A 24,350-nucleotide genomic window follows, 5' to 3' on the forward strand; every position below is an offset into this window, starting at 1 on the left:
GCCTCGCACTCTGGCACTCACAAGAGTGTGCTCGAACAGCGTGTGACATCGTAAAAGTTTATACTAGTGGATGTGTTCGAAATCTCCTCTTGTCTCTACTAGCTTCAGCCTCCTCCCCCTCGCTACCTTGAGGCTGAATCCTTCTGATCGCTGCTGGAGCTTACCTCCCACTCTTGGCTCCCCTGTATTAGAATTTGATGAACATTTTAGCGCTGCTTTTTATATCCCAGGAAATGTCTTTTCCGTGCGTCCCCAGGAATAGAGAGCTGGGACGTAGGATTTGGCAGATTTCTCTCCATAATGACTGCGGCAGTGGAAACGTCTCAGAGACCTTCCCGTCTCCACTGTGACTCTCCCAAAGGAGGACATAAGGGGGAAAATTTCCCAAACTTACATGATCCTGGGACTCTTTCCTTGGAGAGAATCTGCAGGGAGATTTTGACAGACCACCCAGAAACTTCAAGAGCAGCAGGCGGTGTTGGGAACTGGACAGAGAGGAAAAGCTGCAAACCTAGTTAATTTTTAACCTGACAGCGTTCTTTTATATAATCTTCACTGCACAGTGAATTCTTATTTGCCAGCTAATATAAGAACTTATTTTTCTGTTATCTGAGAAAAGACAAGATGTTCTTCCTAATACTTTGTTATTTATTTCTGGCAGGAGTCAAGACTAACCTTGGAATTCTTTTTTTTTTTTTTTTTTTTTTTTGAGGGCCGTGGGCAACTGAGTTTCAGTGGTCAAAACCGACTGTTCTAGTAACATATGGGCATGGGGGTCATGAACAGCAACACTAAGAGTTCTGACAGGCAGATAACCCCACACTGAAATCAAGAAGACAACTGATTTAAAAACTTTAAAATGAAAAATAATAATTAGATAGGGGCGCCTGGGTGGCTCAGTCAGTTAGGTGTCTGACTCTTGGTTTTAGCTCAGGTCACCATCCCAAGGTAATGGGATCGAGCCCCATGTGGGGCTCCGGTTCAGCAGGGGGTCTGCTTAAAGATTCAGTCCTTCTGCCCTTCCCCCCATCTCTCTCTAAAAATAAATTAAAAGGGGCGCCGGGGTGGCTCAGTGAGTTGGGCCTCTGCCTTCGGCTCAGGTCATGATCCCAGGGTCCTGGGATTGAGCCCCGTATTGGGCTCTCTGCTCGGCGGGGAGCCTGCTTCCCCCTCTTTCTGCCTGCCTCTCTGCCTGCTTGTGATCTCTCTCTCTCTCTCTCTCTCTGTTAAATAAATAAATAAAATCTTTAAAAAAATAGTGATTAGATATCAAAGGTAAAAAGGCTTTGACATGAAAAAGGGCGAACCCAAAGTGGGTTAGCTATCACAACCATTAAGTCACTCTGGAGGTAAAATGTGCAAACAGGACCCAATCTACTTAGCTCACCACAGCCTAGCCCAGTTCCTGGCACAGGGGAGACACAGTAAATAATTGCTTAAGAGATAAATGAAACAAGCCAGGTATTTTTATTTCAAAAGCCTTATAGTGGGAGATCTGGAGTTAAAAATTTAAAGGTATGTAGATACCACAAACCTCTCCCTGAGAAAGTGTCCCCCCAAACCACCCATGAATAGAGTCCGTAGAGTCAGGCTAGAGCGCCTCACTTCTAGGGTGAAGGAAATGTCACGGACACCTACCAGAGGATCTGTTCATGCCTCTTGTCCGGGACCCAGCCACCGCCCCTGTGGATATGGACTCCTGGTAGCCATATTTCCACCACGCACTCTATGCCCCCCGCTTGAGTTAATTTGATCAAGTTGGACACAAGAACCCCAAGCTCGCCCAACCCGACTCTCTGCCTGGAAATCTGATGTTGGTTATGGAAACCTGGGGAGTCCAGCCCAGGGGGTCTCACCCCAGGTGATTTTTTCAGCCCCTGCCTTGCCACTGGGATGCTGGTGATGTCTGGAGACATTTCGATGGTCACAGCTGGGGCCAGGAGAGGGTGGGTATTGGCATCTCGTGGGAAGAAGTCCGGGCGCTGCTACACACCCCACAGTGCCCGGGACTGGCCCCCCACCGAGGAGTGCTCTGGCCTGAAGTGTCGGTGTGAGGCGGAGGAACCCTATCGAGAGCGTCTGGACAGACGGGGCGTAACTCAGTTGAGCTGGGCTGCCAGCCGTCACCTACCCTCCACGTCTAAGGAAAGCAGTGTCAGGTTGTAGAGAGAAAACAAAAAAGAAGCCATACAGAGAGGAGCTGGGCTAAGAGACATTTTTCCAATTCCCAACTCCAGTTCCTTCCAGAAACCTGACTGCACTTATGCCCCCTTTATCCTTCTCATAAATCCCCCTTTATACTTGAGATAGCCCGACATGGGTTTGGTTACTTGAAAGAAAAGTAACTTAAACTAATACAAGAAACATTCCGGTCAATGATTTTCAAGTGACCTAAGAAACGTGAAGGCTTGGGCAGCTTAGAGATCGTTCTAGTCTAGGATGGAACGAACAAATCATCAATTCAGTCAATTGCACTGCTTTTCCTTGACAGCCACACTCTTTTCCCATCACTTCTCGACAGTTAGAGGTTAGAGTAAGCCAAAAAGCTTTCTGAAAAGGGAAGGGATCCGGAACATGCTTGCCCTACGCTTATGACGTTTTTTGGAAATTGGGACACCTGACTCATCTGCTTGGCCACCACATCTGAAACCCCACCCAATTCTACTAACTCGTCATTATATTAAAAGCACTCCATAGATCTGTTACTAACTGCACTTGCAAATGGCTTCTATTTTGCATATTATTTTGTATTTGTAGGTACATCATCAGTCTTGCCACTGATTTCATTTCTCTATATACAGAAATTCAATAAAAGTTGTAATGTAGGGTAAGCCACTGAAATGGTCTTTGATACTCGGTTTCTTCCCGGAAGTTATACTTTTCTTTACCCAACTCTTAGGAATATTGAATTCATTCCTCATCCATACATAGAATTTCTTGATCATTTAGGAGTTGCAGAGCCCTTTGAGAATCTCATGGTGAGTCCTCTCTCTGGAAAAATACACATGTGCACTGTGTTTTCCATTCAAATCTGAGGGTTCACAGACGATTTAGAGGCCATCATAATTATCCCTCAGGTTATGAGCCCTGCATTAAATATTTATTGAGTGCCTCGTATGACCTAGGTGGTAAAGAAAAAAGGATGAAAATGTAGAGTTCTACCCTTGAGAGGAACACAACTCCATAGGACTAGCAAACACTAAGTGCCCAGTTACAACCCAGGAGCCATGTGCTGAGAGTAGGGCCGCAGAGAGTACACGCTAACCCAGAAGAGAGGAATTTAATCCAGAGGGGGAAGTAAGGATAGATTTGTGGGAGAAGTGACATCTGCACTGAGAATTCTTACAAGCAGAAGAAAGCAGGGTCCATAGAAGGATAGGGGAAGAATGCTCCAGGCTGAGGGAAAGGATGTCTAGAAGGAAAAGAGCATGGCAGGTCCGTGGAACAGAAAATGTTCGGAGCAGCGCTGCTCCTCATCTGTCTGTCCGTCCTCAGCTCCATCCCTGCTTTCCTCTGGATTGCAGGGGCTGAGTCAGCAAACCACCCCTCCCAGAGCCCTCTGCCAACTGGCTTCTGGTGAGTTCTGCCAATGGAAAGTGCTAGGGGAAGACAGGAGGCAGGAGAAGCCACAGTCCCCTGCTGTTGGTCGTATCAGGAGCAGCCAGGAAGGGGACTCCTGGGCTCCAGCGGCCACAGAGGCAGTCACGGCTCTGGGCCAGCCCGACAGGGATCAGGAAGGCCAGGCGGCACCATTTTTCCTCTCGCTCCAGAGTTTCGGGCAGTTCCTAACCTCTGGGGAACCTTCTCTGTTTTGCCTCTCCAGGCCTTTCAAGCTTTGAAACCAATTTCCTATATTATAGTGCCTCTACTTAAAATACCTACAGTGGCTTGCATTCTTCTGGCTGGACACGGACTAATGCGGCGAGGAATGGGAAACTGCCGAGGCGTGGAGGAGGGCTGCGGTGAGGGTTATATCGACTGGGTCATTGAGGCCAGATCACTGAAGCTCATCTTAGGAAATAATCTGTGTTTGGACTTGATCCTAAGAGCAGTGGAGGCCTAGGAGAGATTTTAAAGATGTGCTTAGCTTGGTTACTTTTGATTTTTTTTTTTAATTTTTTTAAAGATTATTTATCCATTTGACAGACAAGATCACAAGTAGGCAGAGAGGCAGGCAGAGAGAGAGGAGGAAGCAGGCTCCCTGTTGAGCAGAGAGCCCGACTTGGGGCTCGATCCCAGGACCCTGGGATCACGACCCGAGCCGAAGGCAGAGGCCCCAACCCACCGAGCCACCCAGGTGCCCCGGTTACTTTTGATTTTGATGAAGATCACTTGGACTAGAATACAGAGAACAAGTTTGAAGGCCGAAGGCCAATTAAGAAAGCTTTTGCACTCATCTAGGAGAGAACTTGACGGTGGTCTATTCTAGTGTAGACGTAGTGAGGTTGGAGATTCTGGAGGGATTGGCAGGATTTTTATGAGGTGGGACGGCCAGAATGTAATGGGGTATTGTGGCAAACGCAAGATGACTACGCGTTCATTGGCAAGTCTTTGCACTGATAGGTGGGCTTTATGGCTCCTCCTTTTGAATCTAGGTGTGCTCTGTAACTGCTCTGACAAGTAGAATACGATAGAAGAGACCCTGTGCCAGTCTGTGGGCCCAGGCCTTAAGAGCTCAGCAGCTTTCATTTCTTGTTTCTTGGAACTTACGCTCTTGGAACACATCTACCATATTTCGGGAAGCACAAGCCAAGTGGAGAGGATACACCCACGTAGCTGCTCTTGTTGACAGCCCCAGCCTAGCTCCCAGCTGACAGCCAGCATCAGCTGTCAGCCATGGGGTGTGCCATGTTGGATGTCCAGTCTACTCTGGTCTTCGGTCCTGCCACCCAACCGTTGACTACAACTGCATTGTAGACCCAAGCAATTCCCACACATCAGAGCCCATTCAACCCACAGAACCGTTAGAGATAATAATACATGGTTAAGTCACTACATTCTGGGGTGGTTGGTTACACAGCAAAGGAAGATAGGAATAGATGTGGAAGGAGAGAAAGAAGACAGAATCAAGGATGTTACCTAGAATTCTGGTTTGGACCCAGGGTGGAGCCAGTCTCTACTCAGATGGAGACTGTGAGCGGACGAGCACTTTGTGGGGCTGGGCAGGGGGTGGGGGAAAGGGTGTTGGGTGGGTGGGTAAATGAATCTCTCATAAACTAGGAAATATTTATTTTGGGGATTTAATTACTTTTTTCCTAGATATTTTAATATGTTTTCTCTTCAGCATTAGATTTCCAGATGTTGAAGAGATTTATATTTGATAGATCCCTATCTTTAAGACCCTCTAAAATAAATATCTTAGTATCTTCTGCAGTAAGAAAAGCTGCCTTCTCAAAAGTATCAAGGGGAACTGGTACCTGTTTCATCACATGTCGTCCTTGTTGATCTAGGGATCAACTTCCAGGTCTCTTATTCATTCATCAAATATTTACTCATCACACGCCAGGCTTTCGGCATTGTTCTAGAGCCATAATTCTGCACAAGACAGATACTGTCCCTGCCCTCACGGACTTTACATTCTGGTTGGCAGGCAGGCAAAAAACAAGAATGTACCTGCCAATTTGATAAAAAATCAGTGAAAGAAATGAGCAGGGGGTGATCAGAGAATGAAAGTTGAGGGGAACCTACTTTAGATAAGGTGGTCAGGGAAGGCTTTCTTTTCTTTTTCTTTCTCTCTAAGATTTTATTTATTTGAGAGACAGAGTGAGCAAGAGAGCGAGCGCATGAGCAAGGGCAGGGGCAGAGGGAGAGGGAGAAACAGGCTCCCCACTGAGCGGGGAGCATGATGCTGGGCTCGATCCCAGGACCCTGGGATCATGACCTGAGCTGAGGGAAGACACTTAACGGACAGAGCCACCCAAGCGCCCCAAGGGAAGATTTTCACATGGAAACTTAGGGAAGTGGAAAGAGCCAGCTGTGAGAAGAGGTGTAGGAGGGGAAGTGAGGGTTAGTAGCTATGGGACCCACCAGGGTGCAGAGGCCCTTGGGTGGTTAAAAGCTTGGCCAGATTCTCGGAACTGAAAGACTAGTGTGTTTGGGGTGCAGTGAGCCAGAAGTATACAAGATGAAGTCAGAAAGAGACACAAAGGTTAGGGTCAGCAATACCTTTAGGCCATAGTAAGGGGTTTGAATTTTATTCTAAATGCAAAAGATAGGCAGAAGCATGAACATGATGTGATTCACATTTTAGGAAGATAACGGCCAGCCGAGACAGAAGGGTTGAAACCGGGTAAGAAACTATTGCAGTGGCTCCGGACAGAAGAACGGCCAGGACTGGGATTCATTCTGATTTTCTTTTCCTTGGACTCAGGGTCTCCCTCCATAAGGTGTGGGTGCGGGCTCGGTGCAAACAGATCGGCAGCGATTCCCAAGCACCTGTGTATACATAACACTCACACTGGCCTCTTGCTTTGTACGACAACTTGAACTATCTTTCAGAGGGATGGTATTTTCCATCCTTTCCACCGATCACCCACTTCCCCTGAGGTTTCACTCTGTTCGGAACTGAGGCCTCTACCACACAGAACCGAGTGGCTTTCAAGCCACTTTACCATAAACAGTATTTGTGTTGTCTGCTATGTTCCTCGGCAACTTGAATAGATGATGAGGCTCCTAGAGCAGGTATAGAATTTTGGATTAAACCAGTTGGTTGTTTCGTTTTTTTGGTCCTTCCACAGGGCCACGGGACTTGGAAGGCCAACAAAACTAAATTTCACTGTAAGGGATCAGATTGAGGAGCCTCATTAGCCTTCAACTCAGATCCCTTATCCAACGCCTTGAAGCTTCTCATTAACTCCCTCTGAGTATTGATAAAGTACCCTTCACTTTAAACATGGTAACAACTCAGTAGATATGCTTAAAAGCCTCAACATTCAGAGGTTGAAAAAAAACATTCAGAGGTTGATGGCAATACATGAAAAAGGCTCTTTATTGTTATTTACAGTTTTTAATTTAATTCAAATTTTTAAAAAAATTTTATTATTATTTTTTAAGTAGGCTCCACACCTAATGTGGGGCTTAAACTCATGACCCTGAGATCAAGAGTCAAATGTTCTACCGAGCCAGCCAGGCACCTGGAGTGTGTGTGTGTGTGTGGTGTATTTTTTTTTAAGTATTCTCAGTGACAAAGGTGGGGCTCAAACTTATAAGCCCTAGATCAAGAGTCACATGTTCTACTGACTGAGTCAGCTAGGCTCATTATTGTTAGTTTAAAAAAAAAAAGGGTCAATATTTCAAGTCAGTTCAAAAATATAGGTAACATTGTAAAAGTAGCCCTAGAGATCCCTTTCCCCTTCAACTACTTGAGGCTGTAGTGAAGACAACTTGAACCAGGAAGCAGGCCCTCACCAGACACAACTTGATCTTGTACTTTGTAGCCTGCAGAACTGTGAGAGGTAAGTTTCTGTTGTTTACAGGTTTGTGCGTGTATATGTATGTGAACGTTCTTGGAGACAGACCTTCTTAAAACATCATGTTCAGCCAACAGAAAAAGCAGTCACACCCACCGGTACGTAATGGGTTCAGTAGACAACTTGGCACTTGATTTTTGTCTGCCCAGAAATTCATTTGGTCACTGATGTATACAAACCCAGTTAAGAGATGTAAATGTAACCCCCACCGCCACCCCCAGGTCCAGGGTCCGATAGAACACACCTTCTTAAACTCTTTCTGGGGTGAAGAAACATTATACAACACTGTTACATTGTTTCCGGAATCTGAATGATTTAAACATGAAGGAAGTTCTGGCTGCGGAGATTCACTTCGAATAGCTCTTCTCTAGCTGTGTTTCAGAGTAACTCTAGAAGGAAACACCAACTCCGGTCCGAGCGCGGCGCACCTTACAGGCTGCAGACCCCGCTGCCCAAGACTTTGCGGGGACCACTGGCCCAGACCGCCTCTACAGGGTCCCCTCGCTTTGGTTGAGAACACAAGCCTCTCCTGACATCCAGCTCTTTACCCAAATGGAGATTCCAGCAGGAATCCTAAAAAGGTTGCGGGGTGGGGCGGGGGTGGGGGGAGCGGGCAGGAGCAGGGGAGACGGAGGGCGCACACTGTTTCTTCCACCTGCGGGGCTAACCGCACTCCTGCGGCCAGCGACGGTCTCTAGAGCTGCCGAGCTGCGGCTCTCAGCAGGCGCAGACCTGCGTCCAGATCAGATCCAGCCTTCCCCTTCATTTGGGCTAAGGGTTCGTTTTTTGTAAGCCCCCCCCCCCTTCTTCTCATTAAATTCATTCGGGCCGCACAGGGGGGAAGGCGGCCAGCACGACCCAGGGCGGGAAATACGATAAAGCCTGCGACCTCCGGACGGCCTCGCGAGCGGCGGGGGCTTCCTGCGTTCGGAAAAAGGAGGCCGGACGGGAGGAAACACAAAGCCAGCCGCCAACGACAGGGGCAGGCGCGGCCGCGCGGGCACACCGGCCCCGGCCCGCACTGCGCCCGGGCCGCAGCCGGAGCCGAGCCACGAGACGAGCCCCGCGGCTGCGAGGCGCGGAGTGCGGGGCCCGAGACGGCCGCCCGCGTCCCCAGCGGACCCCGCGCCGCCGGCTCGGGCGCACGTGGCCGCCACGGGCTCAAAGTCCAAGGGCGGCGGGAAGTCCCGGGGCCCCGGGCGCGCCTCGGTCCCACACCAGGGCGGGAGGAACGAGGCGGACCGCCGTCCTCCGGCCACCAGCGCGCTTCCACCCCAAAGACCGTCCTCAGGGGCACGCGCCCGGCCGCCTCCTCCGCCCCCAACCACGGTGGCAGCGAGCCGGGCGGGGAACCGGAACCGCCCGAGGGACGGCCCGCCCTCCTCTCGCGAGAGGCGGGAGAGGACGCAGGTTGGTCGGGCGACGGGAGCGCAGCCAATGAGCGAGCGGGAAGGCTGTGATAGACGGCCCTCCGAGCGCCGTCTCTAAGCCCCGCCCCGGCTGCGGAGGCCCGGGTCGCCGCCCGCCTTTCCCTGCCCTCCCCGTCTTCCCTCCCCTCCCCGCCCCGCTCTTCTCTTCCCGTCTGAGGTGGCGGCCGGCCTCCCTCCTCTCCAGCTCCGTTCCAGCTCCAGCCCTGGCTCCCCGTTCCAGTCGGGCCCCGACACCGGCCTGAGCGCTTCCCCCGCGGCTCCAGGGCGGCCGTATCGCCGCTGGCCCCGCGAGTCCCCGCGCTTGTGCTCTCCCTGGGCCTCGGTCCTCGCCGTCCCCCGCCATGAATGAGGAGTACGACGTGATCGTGCTGGGCACCGGCCTGACGGTGAGTCCCCTCCCCCCGCAGCGCGCGCCGCGGGAGGCCTGGGCCGCCGCGCGGGGCCGCTCCGTGCCGGCCGGCGTCCCCGTGCGCGCGGGCGGGTGTCGTCGTGGGGGGGGGGCGCACCGCGACCGGCGGGGGGCGCGACCCGGGGCGCCGGAGACCTGCGGCGGAGCGGGGCCGGCCGCGCGGGCGGGGGCTGGGGGCCCCGGCTCGGCCCCGGACGTGCAAGGACAGACCCGGAGCCGGCGAGCCCGGTCCGGGGGGTGGCCTGATGCCGGGCGACGGGGAAGCAGAAGTGGGTGGGGAGCGAGGGCAGCAGCCCGCTGGGCGTGTGGGGGCCCCGCCGCCGCCGCTGCGGGTTGACGGCCTCTCCCGGTTGGAAACGGAAAAGCACCAGGCGGGGTGGGGGAGGGCGGGAGCGCTCGCAGCTGCGTTTCCTACTTCGGCTCGAGTCGCGGCTCGTGGGTCTCGGCCTACCGGAGCCGGGCGCGAGATTTTGTGACAAGTCATTGGGGAATCACCGTCTTGTAACTGCTGCAGTTCAGTGAACTTAGAGAAAATGAGCTTTTTAACCGCCCCCCCCCCAACTTCAGAGGAGGAGCATTGCACATGCCTTGGAACACTCTCATCCCATTTCCTGAGCATCTGTAGAGACTTGGAAATGAGTGTTCCCAGAGCCTGTCTGTCCGAGGCCTTCTCTGCTGACCATTGCCATCTTCTGTTCCCTGCGTCCGTCGTCTCTCCTGGTGGCTTTCCCCTGAGCAGTGGACCGCTGATGGGTTGCTGGAGGCCGGGTTCCCTCCTACGGACCCGTCCGAAGCCGACCTGTGCCTGGCTAGGAAGTAGTACCGAGCAGCAGAGGTCACTTACCTAGAAAACTAGTCATTTTGAATGCGAGGGATTTGGTCGAATTTCTTTTTAGGTGGTGAGTTGGCAAACGGTTGGATGCCTAAATGAACAGGCCTACCAGCTGCGGGGCTGGTTTCCCTCAGTATTTTTAGGGTGTCTGATTGGGGTTCTGAGCTTAGTGGTCTGTGCAGGGTTGCGCCTGTTGAAATGGGCCCGGTTGCTGCCAGGGTGTTGTAAGAGTCAGTTCTGTGTTTTCTATGGTTATTGCTGGTCTTTCAGATTTGCTCTTGCTTAGGTCAGTTGGACGTGGACAAAGGAGGGCAGATCTGTCCTGCAGGTTTCTCATGGCTGGTACAGAAGCATTGCTTTGTGTCGAAGATAAGCGTGCTCTTGGTCTGTAACAACCAAGTGACGATAATGCACTTTATTTAAGTATTTATTTGGGTTAATTGTGACCTTTTTGATGAGCAGTAGGTACATAACTGGAAATCAGACCAGTTTCTGCTCTCACTTTGCAGCTGTAATAACTTTAATCCCTATGAGCCTTCTCATAAAGGTGTTCTTTGAGAATTCTGCCCATGCAGAGCATTCACATTCTTCCCATCATGGATAGGAGTAGTTATGGCAGGAGGATTGGGTAGTGCTGAATGTGTATCATCGTTTCTCGTGATGCAGACTGCTTACCGTTAAGTAAGATCAGCAAAGTTAAAAACTCTCAAATCAGAATTGACTATTTCAAGTGAATATACTACTTCATTTTCTTAATGTTTGACTTACAAATACCTAGTGCCAGAGAGTCAAGAACCTAAAAACAGGCACACTCTACCAGTTATGGGTGCAAACTATTAGGCGATGGCTGTGTGTCAGGTACTTTTAGTGCTGTTAACTTGTAACTTTTAAAGAAGTGTAGTGTCAGAGTTACTCTGTTGCCTAAAGTGGGCACTGTTCTGTATTAGTTGTTTTTCTAAAATGAAGGTGGTGGTGATCCACAAATGTTAATTGTAATTTTAATAAATAAGACATAAAACATGTAACTTGGAGCAAAATCATTCTCTATCCAGGAGAAATGGAATATTCCATATAATTGAATTTTCTAAGGAATTGAGGATTATCACTTTAAAGAACCACCAGTTTCTGAAAAAAAAAAAAACAAAACAAAACAAAAAAACCCTTTCCTATTGACATCACAACTTCTTTAACAAACTAAGTAACATAATTTGCTTGATTAGTAAGACTCATGTCATGCGGAGTAGTTATTGTGTTGACGCTGTAACATAATGAAACCTCTGAGACACCTGGTAAGCCGTCGCTCCTTATTAAATACTCTCAGCCTGCGGCCTTTGAGAGTTAGTTCTTCCGTCTGCGCCTCATTTTCTCCTCCTCCTCTTGCTGTTAGGCTGGTGATTTTACTTTTCTTTGATTTCAACGTGAACAGACAACATCTGACCACCTAATACGCTGCTTCTAATTGACTTTGGGATTGGCAATAAATTCTTCAGTCTTCTTAAAAATAGTGTAAAAAAAAGGGTAACTAGTTCCACAGCTTATTTGTGGCTCCCAGGTATTTGTGTTGCTTTGTTCTACATAGTAATTCTGGTCCGGAATTACAAATAGAAACATGTACTTTAGTGAGAGTTAACTGGTATTCCCAGTATTAGATGTTTGGAAATTATTTTATATCCCAGACATAAAATTTTACCCTTTTTCTTTATTAAAACTTTGTGATTTAAAAGAGGTTTTTATATCTGATTTAAAAATCTTAAATTGCCTCTCAGATTTGCTCTTTGAAAATCCTGGCCATTGCTATGTTAGAGTTTTGTAGATGAAGGACTTTCTATCCACCACAGTAGTGATCATAGGGCCAGTATGTACAAATGTCTTATTTTTGGAAGGTATAAATGTCTTGTAGGCAGTCTGTATTTTAAATCCATTTCAGGTATACTGGCCCCATAGGATAGAAGTAAAATCAGACACATTTTAGCATCTGGAAGTAGTAGTAAGATACTTGGTTTGAAAAACCACTAACTAAATGTTTTGGCTCACATCCATGAAAATTAGCAATCCCCTCTATCTTCCTTCCCCTTATACCTGATTAAAGGCTCTTTTTGGAGTACTGACTTACCCAGTTTCAGTTATTTAAACTGTGACTGTTGTGATCAGTTATGGGCATTACATTCTGCATGGAGGATGGCACTCGTGAGAGTTACCGCGAGGAGGTACTAGGTGCGGTAGTAGGGCTGTCCGTGTGAGAATTCAGACAGGGCAAGCAGGGAAACCTTCACAAAGAAGAAATGTAAGCTGGCTTTTAAAAATATTGGTAAGCTTTGAGCAGGAGGCACGATTTTCTAGGCAGAGTGAGCAGGGTGGATTGGTATTGAGAACAGGATGTATAGAATAGGGAGTTTTTGCCTTGAACAGAAGGTATGAAGAGGCAGATTGGGAAATTGTGTTGGAGAGAGGGCTTTCACTAAGAATATTGAATGTATTAGGCTAAGAAATTTTAACTATCTTTCAGGCAGTGGGAAAGGATTTTGAGCAGGAAAGATAGAATTAGAGCCAATTTCAAGAAAAATCTTTAGACAGCATTTAATCACGTGCATTCAAGGGACAGAAACTTAAAGGAACATTCTGCTGAAAACAATTATTTTTACTGTGTTGTTGCTGACATATGAAACTGAGATTAACTGATTTAAAAATGTTCTAGTTAATGCATTTTCCCCATAGTTCTAGGTAAGTTGCTTTCAAAAGTCATTTTTCTTTAGTATTAGTGTTCAGGTACCTTGTTTTCTTTATCACGTTTTTGTGGGCATTTATTTCCTGTTTTGGTTTTTTTGTTGTCATTTATATTTTGTTTTTCCTTGTAAGTTTGAAATTCAGTTGGATTTAGAGTTCCGGTGGGTGCTGAGTTTGGTCACTTGGAAGCTCTATCAGAACATTGTACTCTGTCTCTGTTCTCTTCAATTCCTGCTCTCTAAGGAATCTCTAAGACCAGGGTCGTCTCTCGTACCACTGACTTGGGAAGTACTGTGTAGGTTGATCACAGTTCACACACATATAGGAACACTGTGCGTGCCCCTTCGGGACATTAGAGGTATTTTGCCTTAATGTATTTAGGTGCTTTCCAAGTAAGTTACGCTGATTATTGCAACTCTGGTGATACGTGCAGGGTGCTGAAGGGAAGTGACCTTCCCACCACTGATAGGGCCCTTCCCTCACTCCCACATGTCTATCCTTACTAGGACTTGGCTGCCACTGACCTTTAAACTATTTGATCTGGTTACCTCTTTTTATGTAGGAGAACATGAAATGCCAGGTGAGTGGCAGATGCCATTATCATAAAGAAGTTGGATTCTGAAGATGGTTTTATCAGTTATTCTGGGTATGAGTTTGTGTTCTCTCTTGCTCAGGTCATTTGTGGGTGAGTTTGAATTAAATGTGGAGTACTCTCATCCGTTAGATTTAAAACTAATATGTTGGTTAATATTCACTGATACATAGATTTTCTGGTAAAAGTTATCAGTATTTTTGATATAGATGATGGGTGGACAGGGTTTTCTAGTGCAAAAAAAGGAAATTCATTTAGAGTATTTTTCTGGCTTTAATGTGCTTTGCTTGTTATTCTTTATTCATCAGATAGTTAGCAGTACTGGATTTTAATTTTGAGTTCATTTTGTAAGATATTAAAATTTAAGGATCATTAATGTGTACCCGATGCCCAGATATGATTGACAGATTTTATCAGTGAATTAGTTCATCCCATGCTTTAAAGCAAAATGTAAAGTATTACACTGTGCTACTATGTATTTTATTCTTTTGGCAATGGAAAGGCAATCTTTTATAGATGGGCTTAGGAGAATCCATGAACCTGCAGATTTAACTAGCTTTTCTCATCATTTGTTCCAAATGGTGCCTCTAAAGGTGGTTTTGTTAGCAGTTCTTTGGACTTCAGTGAATCTTTAAATTACTGAGCCTTTCACTTTCGGCCTCCATCTTTGTTACTTGCTTTAGAGCCGTGGTCCAGTGAGTGGATCATGCTTATTTGCAGGGAGGCATGGAAAGTTATATATAGAAGATATGCAACACTCAGAGTTGCTTGCTGTGATTTTGCTTCCAAAAGTTGAGCTCTGGAGTCTGCCTTTGTTGGCTGGACATAGGACTGTTTCATCTTTCTCTCTTTATGTCCTAATCTGTTTTTGTGAAGGCAGATTTGTTTTTACCTTTGTGTAATATGTTGAACCATATATGTCGGTGCTTCTTTGGAATTTTTTTTTTTGGGGGGGGGGACAAGTGAATTGCTTTTGAAAAGATTCGGGTTGATTTTTGTAATTGTAAAATGTAAAGATTCAGTTCTCTTTATCAAGACATCGTTAAGAAAGTGGACAGGCAGGCAATCCACGGAATGGAAGAAGTTTGCAGTGCACAGAACCAGTAAGGCACTTTTCTCTATCCAGAATATGAAAAGAACTTTAATATAGCTGTAAGAAAAAGAAACCCATTTTTTAAAAAGGGCAAATAATTTGAATGGGCACTTATCAAGAGAAGATACCATAATTATCAGTAGACTATAAACTAAAAAAGTGCTCAGCCTCCTTAGTTGTCAGGAAATGCAAATTAAACCACATCCTAACTATAGAATGGCTAAAATTAAAAAGATGCAAGTGTTGGGCAAGGATTTGAAACAACAGGAACTTTCATACCCTTCTGTGACGGAAGTATAAATTAGTACAAGCCCTTTGGAAAGCAGTTTGGGAGTTACCTGCTGAAGTTGAATGTAATGGTGCTTTCCTTGATATATATCCAACAAATGCATAATAAAAGCAGGTTGAGAATATTCATAGAGCATTGTTTATAAGAGTCAAAAACTGGCAACTGATCCAGATGTCCATTAATAGTAGGAGGGATAAATGATTGTGTAGTCATGTGGTATAGTCATTCAACTAAAGCCTCCACCACTTTGTTACGCAAACTGTGGTTCTTGAATCAACTGCTTCGAAGCAACACCTGAGAACTTACTAGAACTGCAGAAGGTTAGGGCTCATGCTGAGTATACTGAATCAAAATCTGATCCCCAGTTTTTTGTTTTGTTTTAAGTAGGCTCTGAGTTCAGTGGCGGGGCTTGAACTCGCATGATCCAGTGATCACGAGCGCCATGCTCTACCGACTGAGCCAGCCGCGCACCCATAGTGTGACCCCCAGTTGATTCTTAGTAAAGTTGGAGCATCGCTGCTTTAGTAGTGATTCTTGAAATTGGTCTTGGACCAGCCTCATTAACATCAGCTGGGAAATCATGAGAAAAACAAATTCTCAGCCCCAACCCGGTTCTGTGGGTGGGAGTTCCACAGTCTGTTTTAAGGAGACCTCTGGGTGGTGGGGATGCAGAGTGAAGTTCGAGAATCTGCTCAGAATTGACATTTCAAACACGTTCACAGGTGGTACTGAATTGGGAAGCTCCCTTTGAAATCCATTCACTGCTCGCAGGGTTAGACCTTCTGGAAAGGTCCATGTAGGAAATAGGTTATGCAGGCGGTACAGTCTCTGTCACAACTACCCTTCCACTGTAGTACGGTGAAAACAAATGTGGACAATATATAAATGAATGGGGTTGGGTGTTTACCAATAAATCTTTATTTGTGAAATTGCATGTCCACTGGACTTGGCCCCTGTACCTTGGGGACCCCTGCTCTGTAGCAGTAAGAATAAGTACATTTCAAGAATACACAAAACAAAATTTGGATGAGCCTTGTAAATATAATGTTGAATAAATGGTATATTCAAAAAGGATATAGTGATGATGCCATTTATTCAGAGTTTAAAAACAGCAGATCTGCACTTTTAGAAATCATGAGGCGGGGTGTGTGAGGGTGTAGTTAGGACTGGAATAGAGCATGAAGTGGCCTTCTGCAGCACTCCTAGTGTTTGGTGTCTTGATCTAAATAAGAAATGACACATCTTCCTAGAGTAAAATTTGACATTATACTAAAACGAATAGATACATTTTGGAGTAAGATTAGAAATAATGAATTTTAAAAATAAAGTTATCAAAGTCAGACTTCTAGGGGAGTGAGATTGTTCTCTGCTACCTAGGGTCTTTGGGGTAAATTTGAAAACCCCTAAGGATTAATGAGGATACGTGGAATTTCTGTTTTCATTTAAAAACAATAAAGCCTTGATCACCAAAACTCTGGTTAAGAGTTTTGAATGAATGTGTATCCCATCTCTGTGATAATTCTCATGAATTCAATACTCATATTCTTTTTTGATATTCCTCCCTCTATCTTGATAGAGTATATCTTAGTATATTCATGTTTTATCTACTTTTTTCCTGAGGGTGGACATTTATAATCTATTATGGTTGTCCTGGATGCTTCCTTTAGAGCTCTCGTTCTCAGACTCTTTGGCTTTGGGATATATTCTTAAAAATTAAGGATCCTGAAGAGTTTTGTTCATAGGGTTTATATATATATATATATATATATATATATATATATATATCAGTATTTATAGTTAGAAATCAACACTGAAGGGGCGCCTGGGTAGCTCAGTGGGTTAAAGCCTCTGCCTTCAGCTCAGGTCATGATCTCAGGGTCCTGGGATTGATCCCCACATCAGGCTCTCTGCTCCGCAGGGAGCCTGCTTCCCCCTCCCTCTCTGCCTGCCTCTCCGCCTACCTGTGATCTCTCTCTGTCAAATAAATAAATAAAATCTTAAAAAAAAATCAACACTGAAAAATTTTAAAAATTACTAATTCACTTAATGATAAACCCACATATGTTAACATGAATAAGCTTTACAAAGTGTAATTGTATCTTCCAAAACAAAAATATTGTGAGAAGAGTATCATTGTTTTACATTTTTAGAAAGATCTGTTTATTTTTAAAGATTTTACTTAATTTAGAAAGTGGGCATGTGCAAGTGGGGGTGGGCAGAGGAGAGGGAAAGTCTTTTTTTTTTTTTCCTTAAAGATTTTATTTATTTGAGAGCGAGAGTGAAGGGGAGAGAGAGAGAGAGAGAACCCAAGCAGGAAGGGAGAGGGAGAAGCAGACTCCCTGCTGAGCAGGCAGCCTCACGTAGGGCTGATCCCAGGATCTTGAGATCCTGACGGGAGCCGAAGGCAGACGCATAACCAACGGAGCCACCCAGGCGCCCTGAGGGAGAGTCTTAATGAAGCAGACTCCTTGCTGAGCAAGGACCATGCCGCAGAACTCAGTCTCACAGCCCTGAGATCACAACCTGAGCCAGAACCAAGAGTGATGCTGAAGGGACTGAGTCGCCCAGGTGCCCTTAAGAGGGGCTTTAAAAAAGTATCTGTTTGAAACATGTGGTAACACTTCACTTCTTTTGAAGATGCTTATGCTTTCCCTGTAGGAATGTATCCTGTCAGGTATAATGTCAGTGAACGGGAAGAAAGTTCTTCACATGGATAGAAACCCGTATTATGGAGGAGAAAGTGCATCTATAACACCTCTGGAAGATGTAAGTATTAGAGCAAATTAGGATGCCTTTCATTCTTTGAAACTTTTACTTGTGAATCTCAACTCTACTCCTTGTAGATAGGTTTAATTTTGTTTTATTAACTAGATTATCTCTAGCATCCTATTTTTTCAGGGACTGTGGGTTTTAGGGCATGTAGACATTCGCGTTGTGACCGGTACTGCCATCTGGAGCAGTTACCGGTTATCTCTCGATGGGAAGGGTGTAGACTCGATGGAGGTCTAACACAGGCCGAGCACAGGGCCGGCGCTCTCCACCTGGTTTCGCTCAGTTACTCAAAGAGTTTTGTCCCCATTTTTCAGATGACAAAATAGTCTGTTATTAAAATCACAGGATTGTGAACCTAGGTTGTAAGACTCTAGAGCTTTGGTTCTTTTTGCTCTACTGCCTTGCTTCCTGCTCTTTTAGACTAGGCACACAAAGCATTTCCAATATATCAATATTTATCATTTTGCTGTTTTGCTGAATATTTCTCTGAGATTTGTTCAGCATCCAGATGCGTGGCCACGAGCTGTGCTGTGTTTTATCAGAGATACATGGGTATGTATCGTCAGTTGCTGTCCATCATGACTGATGAAATAGACTTCATCTTTTTTTCCAAATTTTTTTTGTATTCAGGCCTATAGAAAAGTTGAAAGAATAATACCAGTGGGTCAACCTTCCATCTGGATTTAGCAGTTAACATTTTGCAATACTTGCTTTATGTCTTTTTTTGTTCCTGGTTTGAATCCTTGAAAGTAACAGACATCATGATACTGGACCTAAATATTTCAGCATTCAGTGGCTAAGAATAACATTCTCCTATGTGGTCATAATATCATTTTTATCACATTTAAGGAAATTAACAGTAATATCCAGACCACAGTCAAATTTCCCAGTGATGCCAAGAATGTCTTACATTGTGTGTGGTGGCAGTGTTTCTTTTTTCTTTTCTTTTCTTTTCTTTTCTTTTCTTTTCTTTTCTTTTCTTTTCTTTCCTTTCCTTTCCTTTCCTTTCCTTTCCTTTTTTTTTTTTCTTTTAAACTGCTTTAAACATTGTCTTTGGTGTTTCTCTTTATTCTTTTAATCTACAGAAATCTCCCCACTTTTTTTCCTTTTGAAAAGTCCAAGTTAGCTTCTAATAAGAAAGCATCGTTGTGTAGCTCATACTGCATCACATCAGGAGGCATATTCCCAAATTTTAGACCATAAGCTTCTTTTTATCTAGAGCTCCTACTCAATTCACATAAATTTTAAATTAGCTGGAGCTAACTTTGTTTTTTTTGATTTGAAGAATCCAGAATTTATTTTCGACTCCTTATATAACTATAGAAGCAAAATTACTTTAGCTAGTAAAGTTAGCTTTTTACCCAGGAGAGAGTGAGTTTAAATGATTTCTACAAATGGTGTATCTGCAGAGTAGTGTATCATTGACAAATTGTTATATATTCTTGCTTATCTGTTAGCAAAAAATACTACCTCTGTAATACTTTAGCATTCATTAGTCTAGTAGTGTATTTAACTTAGATGTGTATTGGAATTTCTCTAAAAATTATATCTAATAAAAAATGAAACGTCATTGTTACACTTTACCTCATCTGCTGGTGGTCAGTTATTACACCAGCACCATGTCATGGACGAATAGTTGCATAGCATGATGAAAAGTAGATTTTGTTACATTATGATAATTTTTGTTTTGGTTTTAGTTATACAAAAGATTTAAAATACCAGGAGCACCACCAGCATCGATGGGAAGAGGGAGAGACTGGAATGTGGACTTAATCCCTAAGTTCCTCATGGCCAACGGTAAAACCTTCTCACATTTATGGTGGTACATTGAATCCGATTTAAAAGTAGACTCTAGCTTTTGACAGAGTGTTACTCCAGCGATGTGAAAGTAGATTTTGTTGATGGCAACGGTTTGGTGAGTAGACTGTGGCCATTAGAGGCATCTGGAGTCAGTAAGAATGGAGGAGGGGTGCCTCCTTCCTAATTGGTTCTGGAGACACAAAGCTAGGACATGGCACAGTGTGTATGGAAACCGGAAACGTCCATAACCCTATTCTCTCGGGGCTTCCCTGACAGTCTCAGATATCTGGGTCTTTAGAAGCAGTGTTTTCCCTTGTTTGGAGGCTTTTAAATTTATTTTTTCACATTTTTCTCCTTTTTAATTAGGGGAGCTAAACTGCTGTGGTATTAATGCCTTTTTCTGAAATTACATTAAAAATTAGGTTGTTGGTATGAAGTCTATTTATGTCCCATCAATTAAAGTATGAATTACCCTTTGCCGTTTTTGGGTTTTGTTTGTTTCTTGATTTTGAGTTTATATTCTAGTTTCTTTTAGTGGAAAGATCTTATTTGCATTTTCTCTGAGATTTGTTTATTTAAAAAGATTTTATTTATTTGAGAGAGCACAAACGGGGAGCAGTGGGCAGAGGGAGAAGTGGACTCCATGCTGAGCAGGGAGCCTGATGCGGGACTGCATCCCAGGAACCCGGGATCATGACCTGAACCGAACACAGATGCTTAACCGACTGAGCCACCCAGGCTAGGCTCTGTGTGTGTTGAATCTCACCATACCCCCTAGACATATATTGAGGGGAGAGAGGCAATGATTTTTTAAGGCTTTTATCTTCTATTGCCTGATCTGACTCTTAGCAGTAGCCTGTGGGTCTGCCCCTTTCCCACTACCTTACTAAATCTGAGTATTCTTCATTTTAATTAAAAACAAATTTATTTATTTGAGAGAAAGAGGGTGCCTGCACACAAGCTGGGAGAGGGGCAGAGGAGGAGGGAGAGAGGATCTGAAGCAGACCCACAGGCTGCTGAGCACAGAGTGGATTCAACGCTTGATCTTGTCTCTGGGATCATAACTTGAGCCAAAACCAAGATTTGGATGCTTAACCTACTGAGGCACCCCGGCACCCCATCTTCATTTTAATTTTTGTCACTTTGCCATATCTGAAGCCAAAATAATGGATTGATTATTTTTAAGTTGGCTCCACGCTCAACTTGGGACTTGAACTCGTGACCCAAGATCAAGAGTTGCATGCTGCAAGCGTTGAGCCAGCCGGGTGCCCCGTGGATTTTGTAAAAGTATCTATTTGTTAGAGAGAGAAATGCTTGCTAGATGTTCATTGCCTTTCGTATTGGCCAGCCTTAGGCTTTGTACGTTTTTCTTTTGAGGTTTTAAAAATTTTCCTTATCGATGTGAAAGAGTTCTTTATAAAGACCATGAAATAAATGCTTTTAATGTATTCGAAGATATCTTTTCCAGTCTGTGATTGGCTTTATAAGTAGCTGTGCTGTATTTTTCTTCCATACATAAGCTTTTACTTTTCATGTAGCTACATAGATTGATTTTTCTTTTTATTGTTTTTGATTTGGAAGGCTATGCTTAATTTTCCTCTTTACCTCAAGGTTATAAAAATACTAATATTTGCTGTTAATGGTTTTATAGTTTAATTTTTTTCATTGTAAAAATAAATTCACCTGTTTTACTGTGTAAGTTGATTTATTTGTTATCCTGTTTGAGGCTAAATATCTTTATAGTTTTTTTTTTTTTTTAAGATTTTATTTATTTAATAGAGATCACAAGTAGGCGGAGGGAGGGGGGGAAAGCAGGCTCTCACCTGAGCAGAGAGCCCAATGTGGAGCTCGATCCCAGGACCTGAGATCATGACCTGAGCCGAAGGCAGAGGCTTTGACCCACTGAGCTACCCAGGTGCCCCTTTTGTTTTTAAAGTAATCTCTGTACCCAGCATGGGGCTCAAATTTAGGACCTAAGATTGAGAGTCACAAGCTCTTTCGACTGAGCCAGCCAGGTGCCCCCTCTGTTAACCTGTTTGAGAAGTAGACATTGAGATTTAATTTTTCAGAATGGTTAATCAGTTGTCCCTCAACACCGTTTATCTTTTCCACTTTGGTTTGAACTTTTATAATATATTAAGTTCTTAGACATGGGTCTCTTTTTTTCCCACTAATTTAGTGATTAATCAGTGTAACTGTACAATTTAATACCTGGCTGGGTAAAGCTCTCTTCATTATTTTTTGTTTTCAAAAAAATTTTTTAGAGGTGCTTGGGTGGCTCAGTCGATTAAGTATCTGACTTTAACTAAGGTCATGATCTCAGGGTCCTGGCACCAATCCCCACATCGGGCTCCGAGTTTAGTGGGGAATCTGCTTGTCCTTCTCCCTCTGCCTCCCACCCACTTGCTTGTGTGTGCAATCTCTCACTCTCAATAAATAAATCTTTAAAAAAAAAAAAAATATATATATATATTATTTTGCTCTAGTGTTTCCTTTCAAATGAGCTTTAAAGTAATTTTGTTTAGTTTCTCAAAAAGTTTTCTATTTTAGTATACCAAATTTCTTTGGCTTATAGGCGGTAATATTTTTAATTATATGCCTGAAGTTCACATGAAATTAATGTTCATTTTATTTTTTATTTATTTTATTTTTCAAAACTATTTATTTATTTATTTTAGGGAGGGAGGAGGTGGGGGAGAGGGAAAGAGAGAATCCCAAGCAGGCTCCAGGCACAGCCTGGATCCTGGGGTGGGGCTTGATCTCATGACGCTGAGATCATGACCTGAGCTGAAATCAAGAAAGAGTCAGACACTCAACTGAATGAGCCACCCAGGCGCCATGAAATTAATATTCATTTTAATTAGTACAGATTGAATAATATAAACTGAATAGCACAAATTCTTGAAAATTCTTGTCTATTAGTTGCTTCTCTTTACAATAGTAACTTAAAGGAAACTCAAGCCCATTTTCAATAGTACTGTAATTCTAAACTTCATACCTCTAATAATAATTAACACAGATTTTACAAAAGCAAGTTGATAAAGTTATTACTCTTGAAGTTGTAACATTAAAAAAGTACTTCTAAAGATGTTCCGTAATAGGTGTGCATTCTGATTGTGCCGTTTAGAACATGGCATTCAAGAGTTTTTGGAAGGGGTTGGACAATGTTAGAAAAAACTGGGAAGCGATTAGTACAAGCCAACAGTGAATGTACTTGTATTTCTGCTGGTTTTTGAAGATACTAAGACTTAAGTTACAGTTTGGATTGTTGGACTTTTTTAGGTCAGCTGGTGAAGATGCTGCTTTATACAGAGGTCACTCGCTATCTGGATTTCAAAGTGACTGAAGGGAGCTTTGTCTATAAGGGTGGAAAGATCTACAAGGTTCCATCCACTGAAGCAGAAGCTCTGGCATCTAGTAAGTCGTTTTGTTTTATTTTCTCAGAACACCGAGATTTCGTAATGGACAGGAATCTTAGAGATCACATTTAATGTCCCTATCCTGACAGCCATCCATCTGTCACTTCGTCCAGTCAGCAATGTTTACTGAATGTCTGTTACTTGCCAGACACTGAGAGGACATCAGTGAAGAGAATGTTCAAAAACCCCTACCGCTGAAGCTCGGAGAGGCTTCGGGTGGCTTGTCTCCCCCTCATGGAACTTGGTGCTGGTGTGGGTCAGATAGTGCTCTTTTCATACTAGTAATAATTGTAAGAGCTGTTTTTTGGGGGGGATGGGGCTTCCTATGTGCTAGGCTCTGTGCAAAACATTTCACATTCATTGTCTTATTTGACTTTGGAAATAGCATTACAGGGTAGGGTTTCCATTTCATAGATGAGGGAAGTCAGGCCTGAAGTCACGTAGGTAAGTGGCAAGATTGGAGCGGAAACTCTGGTATTACCACCGTAGCGCCCGTGGACGTAATCAGTGCGCTCAGCCGGCCACCGACCCAGCTTAGCCATCCTGCCAAAGAAGAAACTCTGTTCTGGCAAAACCTTATCTTTTAATTGATGCTGTTGTCATTGTCTGCAGTCTCTGATTTTAGGAATTTCTAGTGAGGATGGAGTGATTTTATTCTTTGCCCAAAATGATTTCTTCTCTTGGCTCAACCTAAGGTTCCTGGTTAACATTTTCTATTCCTACCTCTTTTCAAGAGCAAACATCCCTGAAAAAGACCTTCTGTCTTTGAAGGTGTTTGAGTTATTGCGCAGAGCAGTTTGAGAAAGGGTGAATTTGGAGTGCTCACGGGTGGATGAGTTTTCTGCAGTTCGGGTTCCAGGAGGAGTTCGGGAGAGGGAGCTGTTTGGATTGGGAGCAGAGAAGTGCCAGTAGATTCTCAGGATTCTTTTGGCGGGACAGTGGGAAAGCTCCCTCACCTTAAAACGTAATTTGAATTACTTTGGCACCTTCTCTAACTCCATTTATTTCCTTCTTGCTATGGGGAGAAAATGTTGAAGGTGCTCTAGCCAGAAAGAAAGAAATCAGCACAGAGATTTGTGGCCAAGTTAGGATTAACAACCAGAAAGGGAATGGAATGGCTCATACTTAAATTGAGGGCGTTGGTGGTATAATCATGGGTAAGAAATTATTTTAAATGACAACATAAATTTTATTCCAAAGAAATAAGAGTTCAGCAGTTTGAAGACAATCTTTTACAACAGAGTTTGTGTTCTAAACTTTGATTTACTCTCTGAGCTCTTACCCTTGTTAATAGCTTCACTTCCTGCCTCCATTAAACAAAAATTTAAGGATTTACCTCGTAGCAGTTTGATTTTCCCTTTCTGATTTAGTTTTTTCAAATATGTAGAACATTTACATGGGCTGGAAGGAAAGTCAACATTGTATCAAAAGATGCATTTAGAGTCTCGTCCTCATTCTCCTTTCACTTGATTGTTTTTTTGTTTCCCGGTTTATCCTTCTCATGGTCCCCCCCCACCCCCC

At 44.1% G+C, this 24,350-nt stretch overlaps 1 protein-coding gene across 2 annotated transcripts in view; it reads left to right on the top strand.

Moving 5' to 3' along the window:
- The first annotated feature begins 8,862 nt into the window (after nt 1-8,862).
- Nucleotides 8,863-24,350, top strand: part of GDI2 (GDP dissociation inhibitor 2) — a 29,715-nt gene continuing 14,227 nt past the window's right edge. Inside the window, exons 1-5 of one of the 2 annotated variants that reach the window (XM_080810536.1) lie at nt 8,863-8,879; nt 9,084-9,285; nt 17,497-17,604; nt 19,308-19,407; nt 22,693-22,827. In XM_080810536.1, coding sequence (XP_080666662.1) covers nt 9,241-9,285; nt 17,497-17,604; nt 19,308-19,407; nt 22,693-22,827 — 388 coding nt within the window. In that variant the 5' untranslated portion in view covers nt 8,863-8,879; nt 9,084-9,240. Of the gene's footprint in view, nt 8,880-9,032; nt 9,286-17,496; nt 17,605-19,307; nt 19,408-22,692; nt 22,828-24,350 lie in introns of those variants that run through there. The other variant, XM_080810535.1, reaches the window with a different exon arrangement.

The sequence above is a fragment of the Martes martes genome (genome assembly GCF_963455335.1).
Source record: "Martes martes genome assembly, chromosome: 8".
In the NCBI taxonomy this organism is placed as follows: Eukaryota; Metazoa; Chordata; class Mammalia; order Carnivora; family Mustelidae; genus Martes; species Martes martes.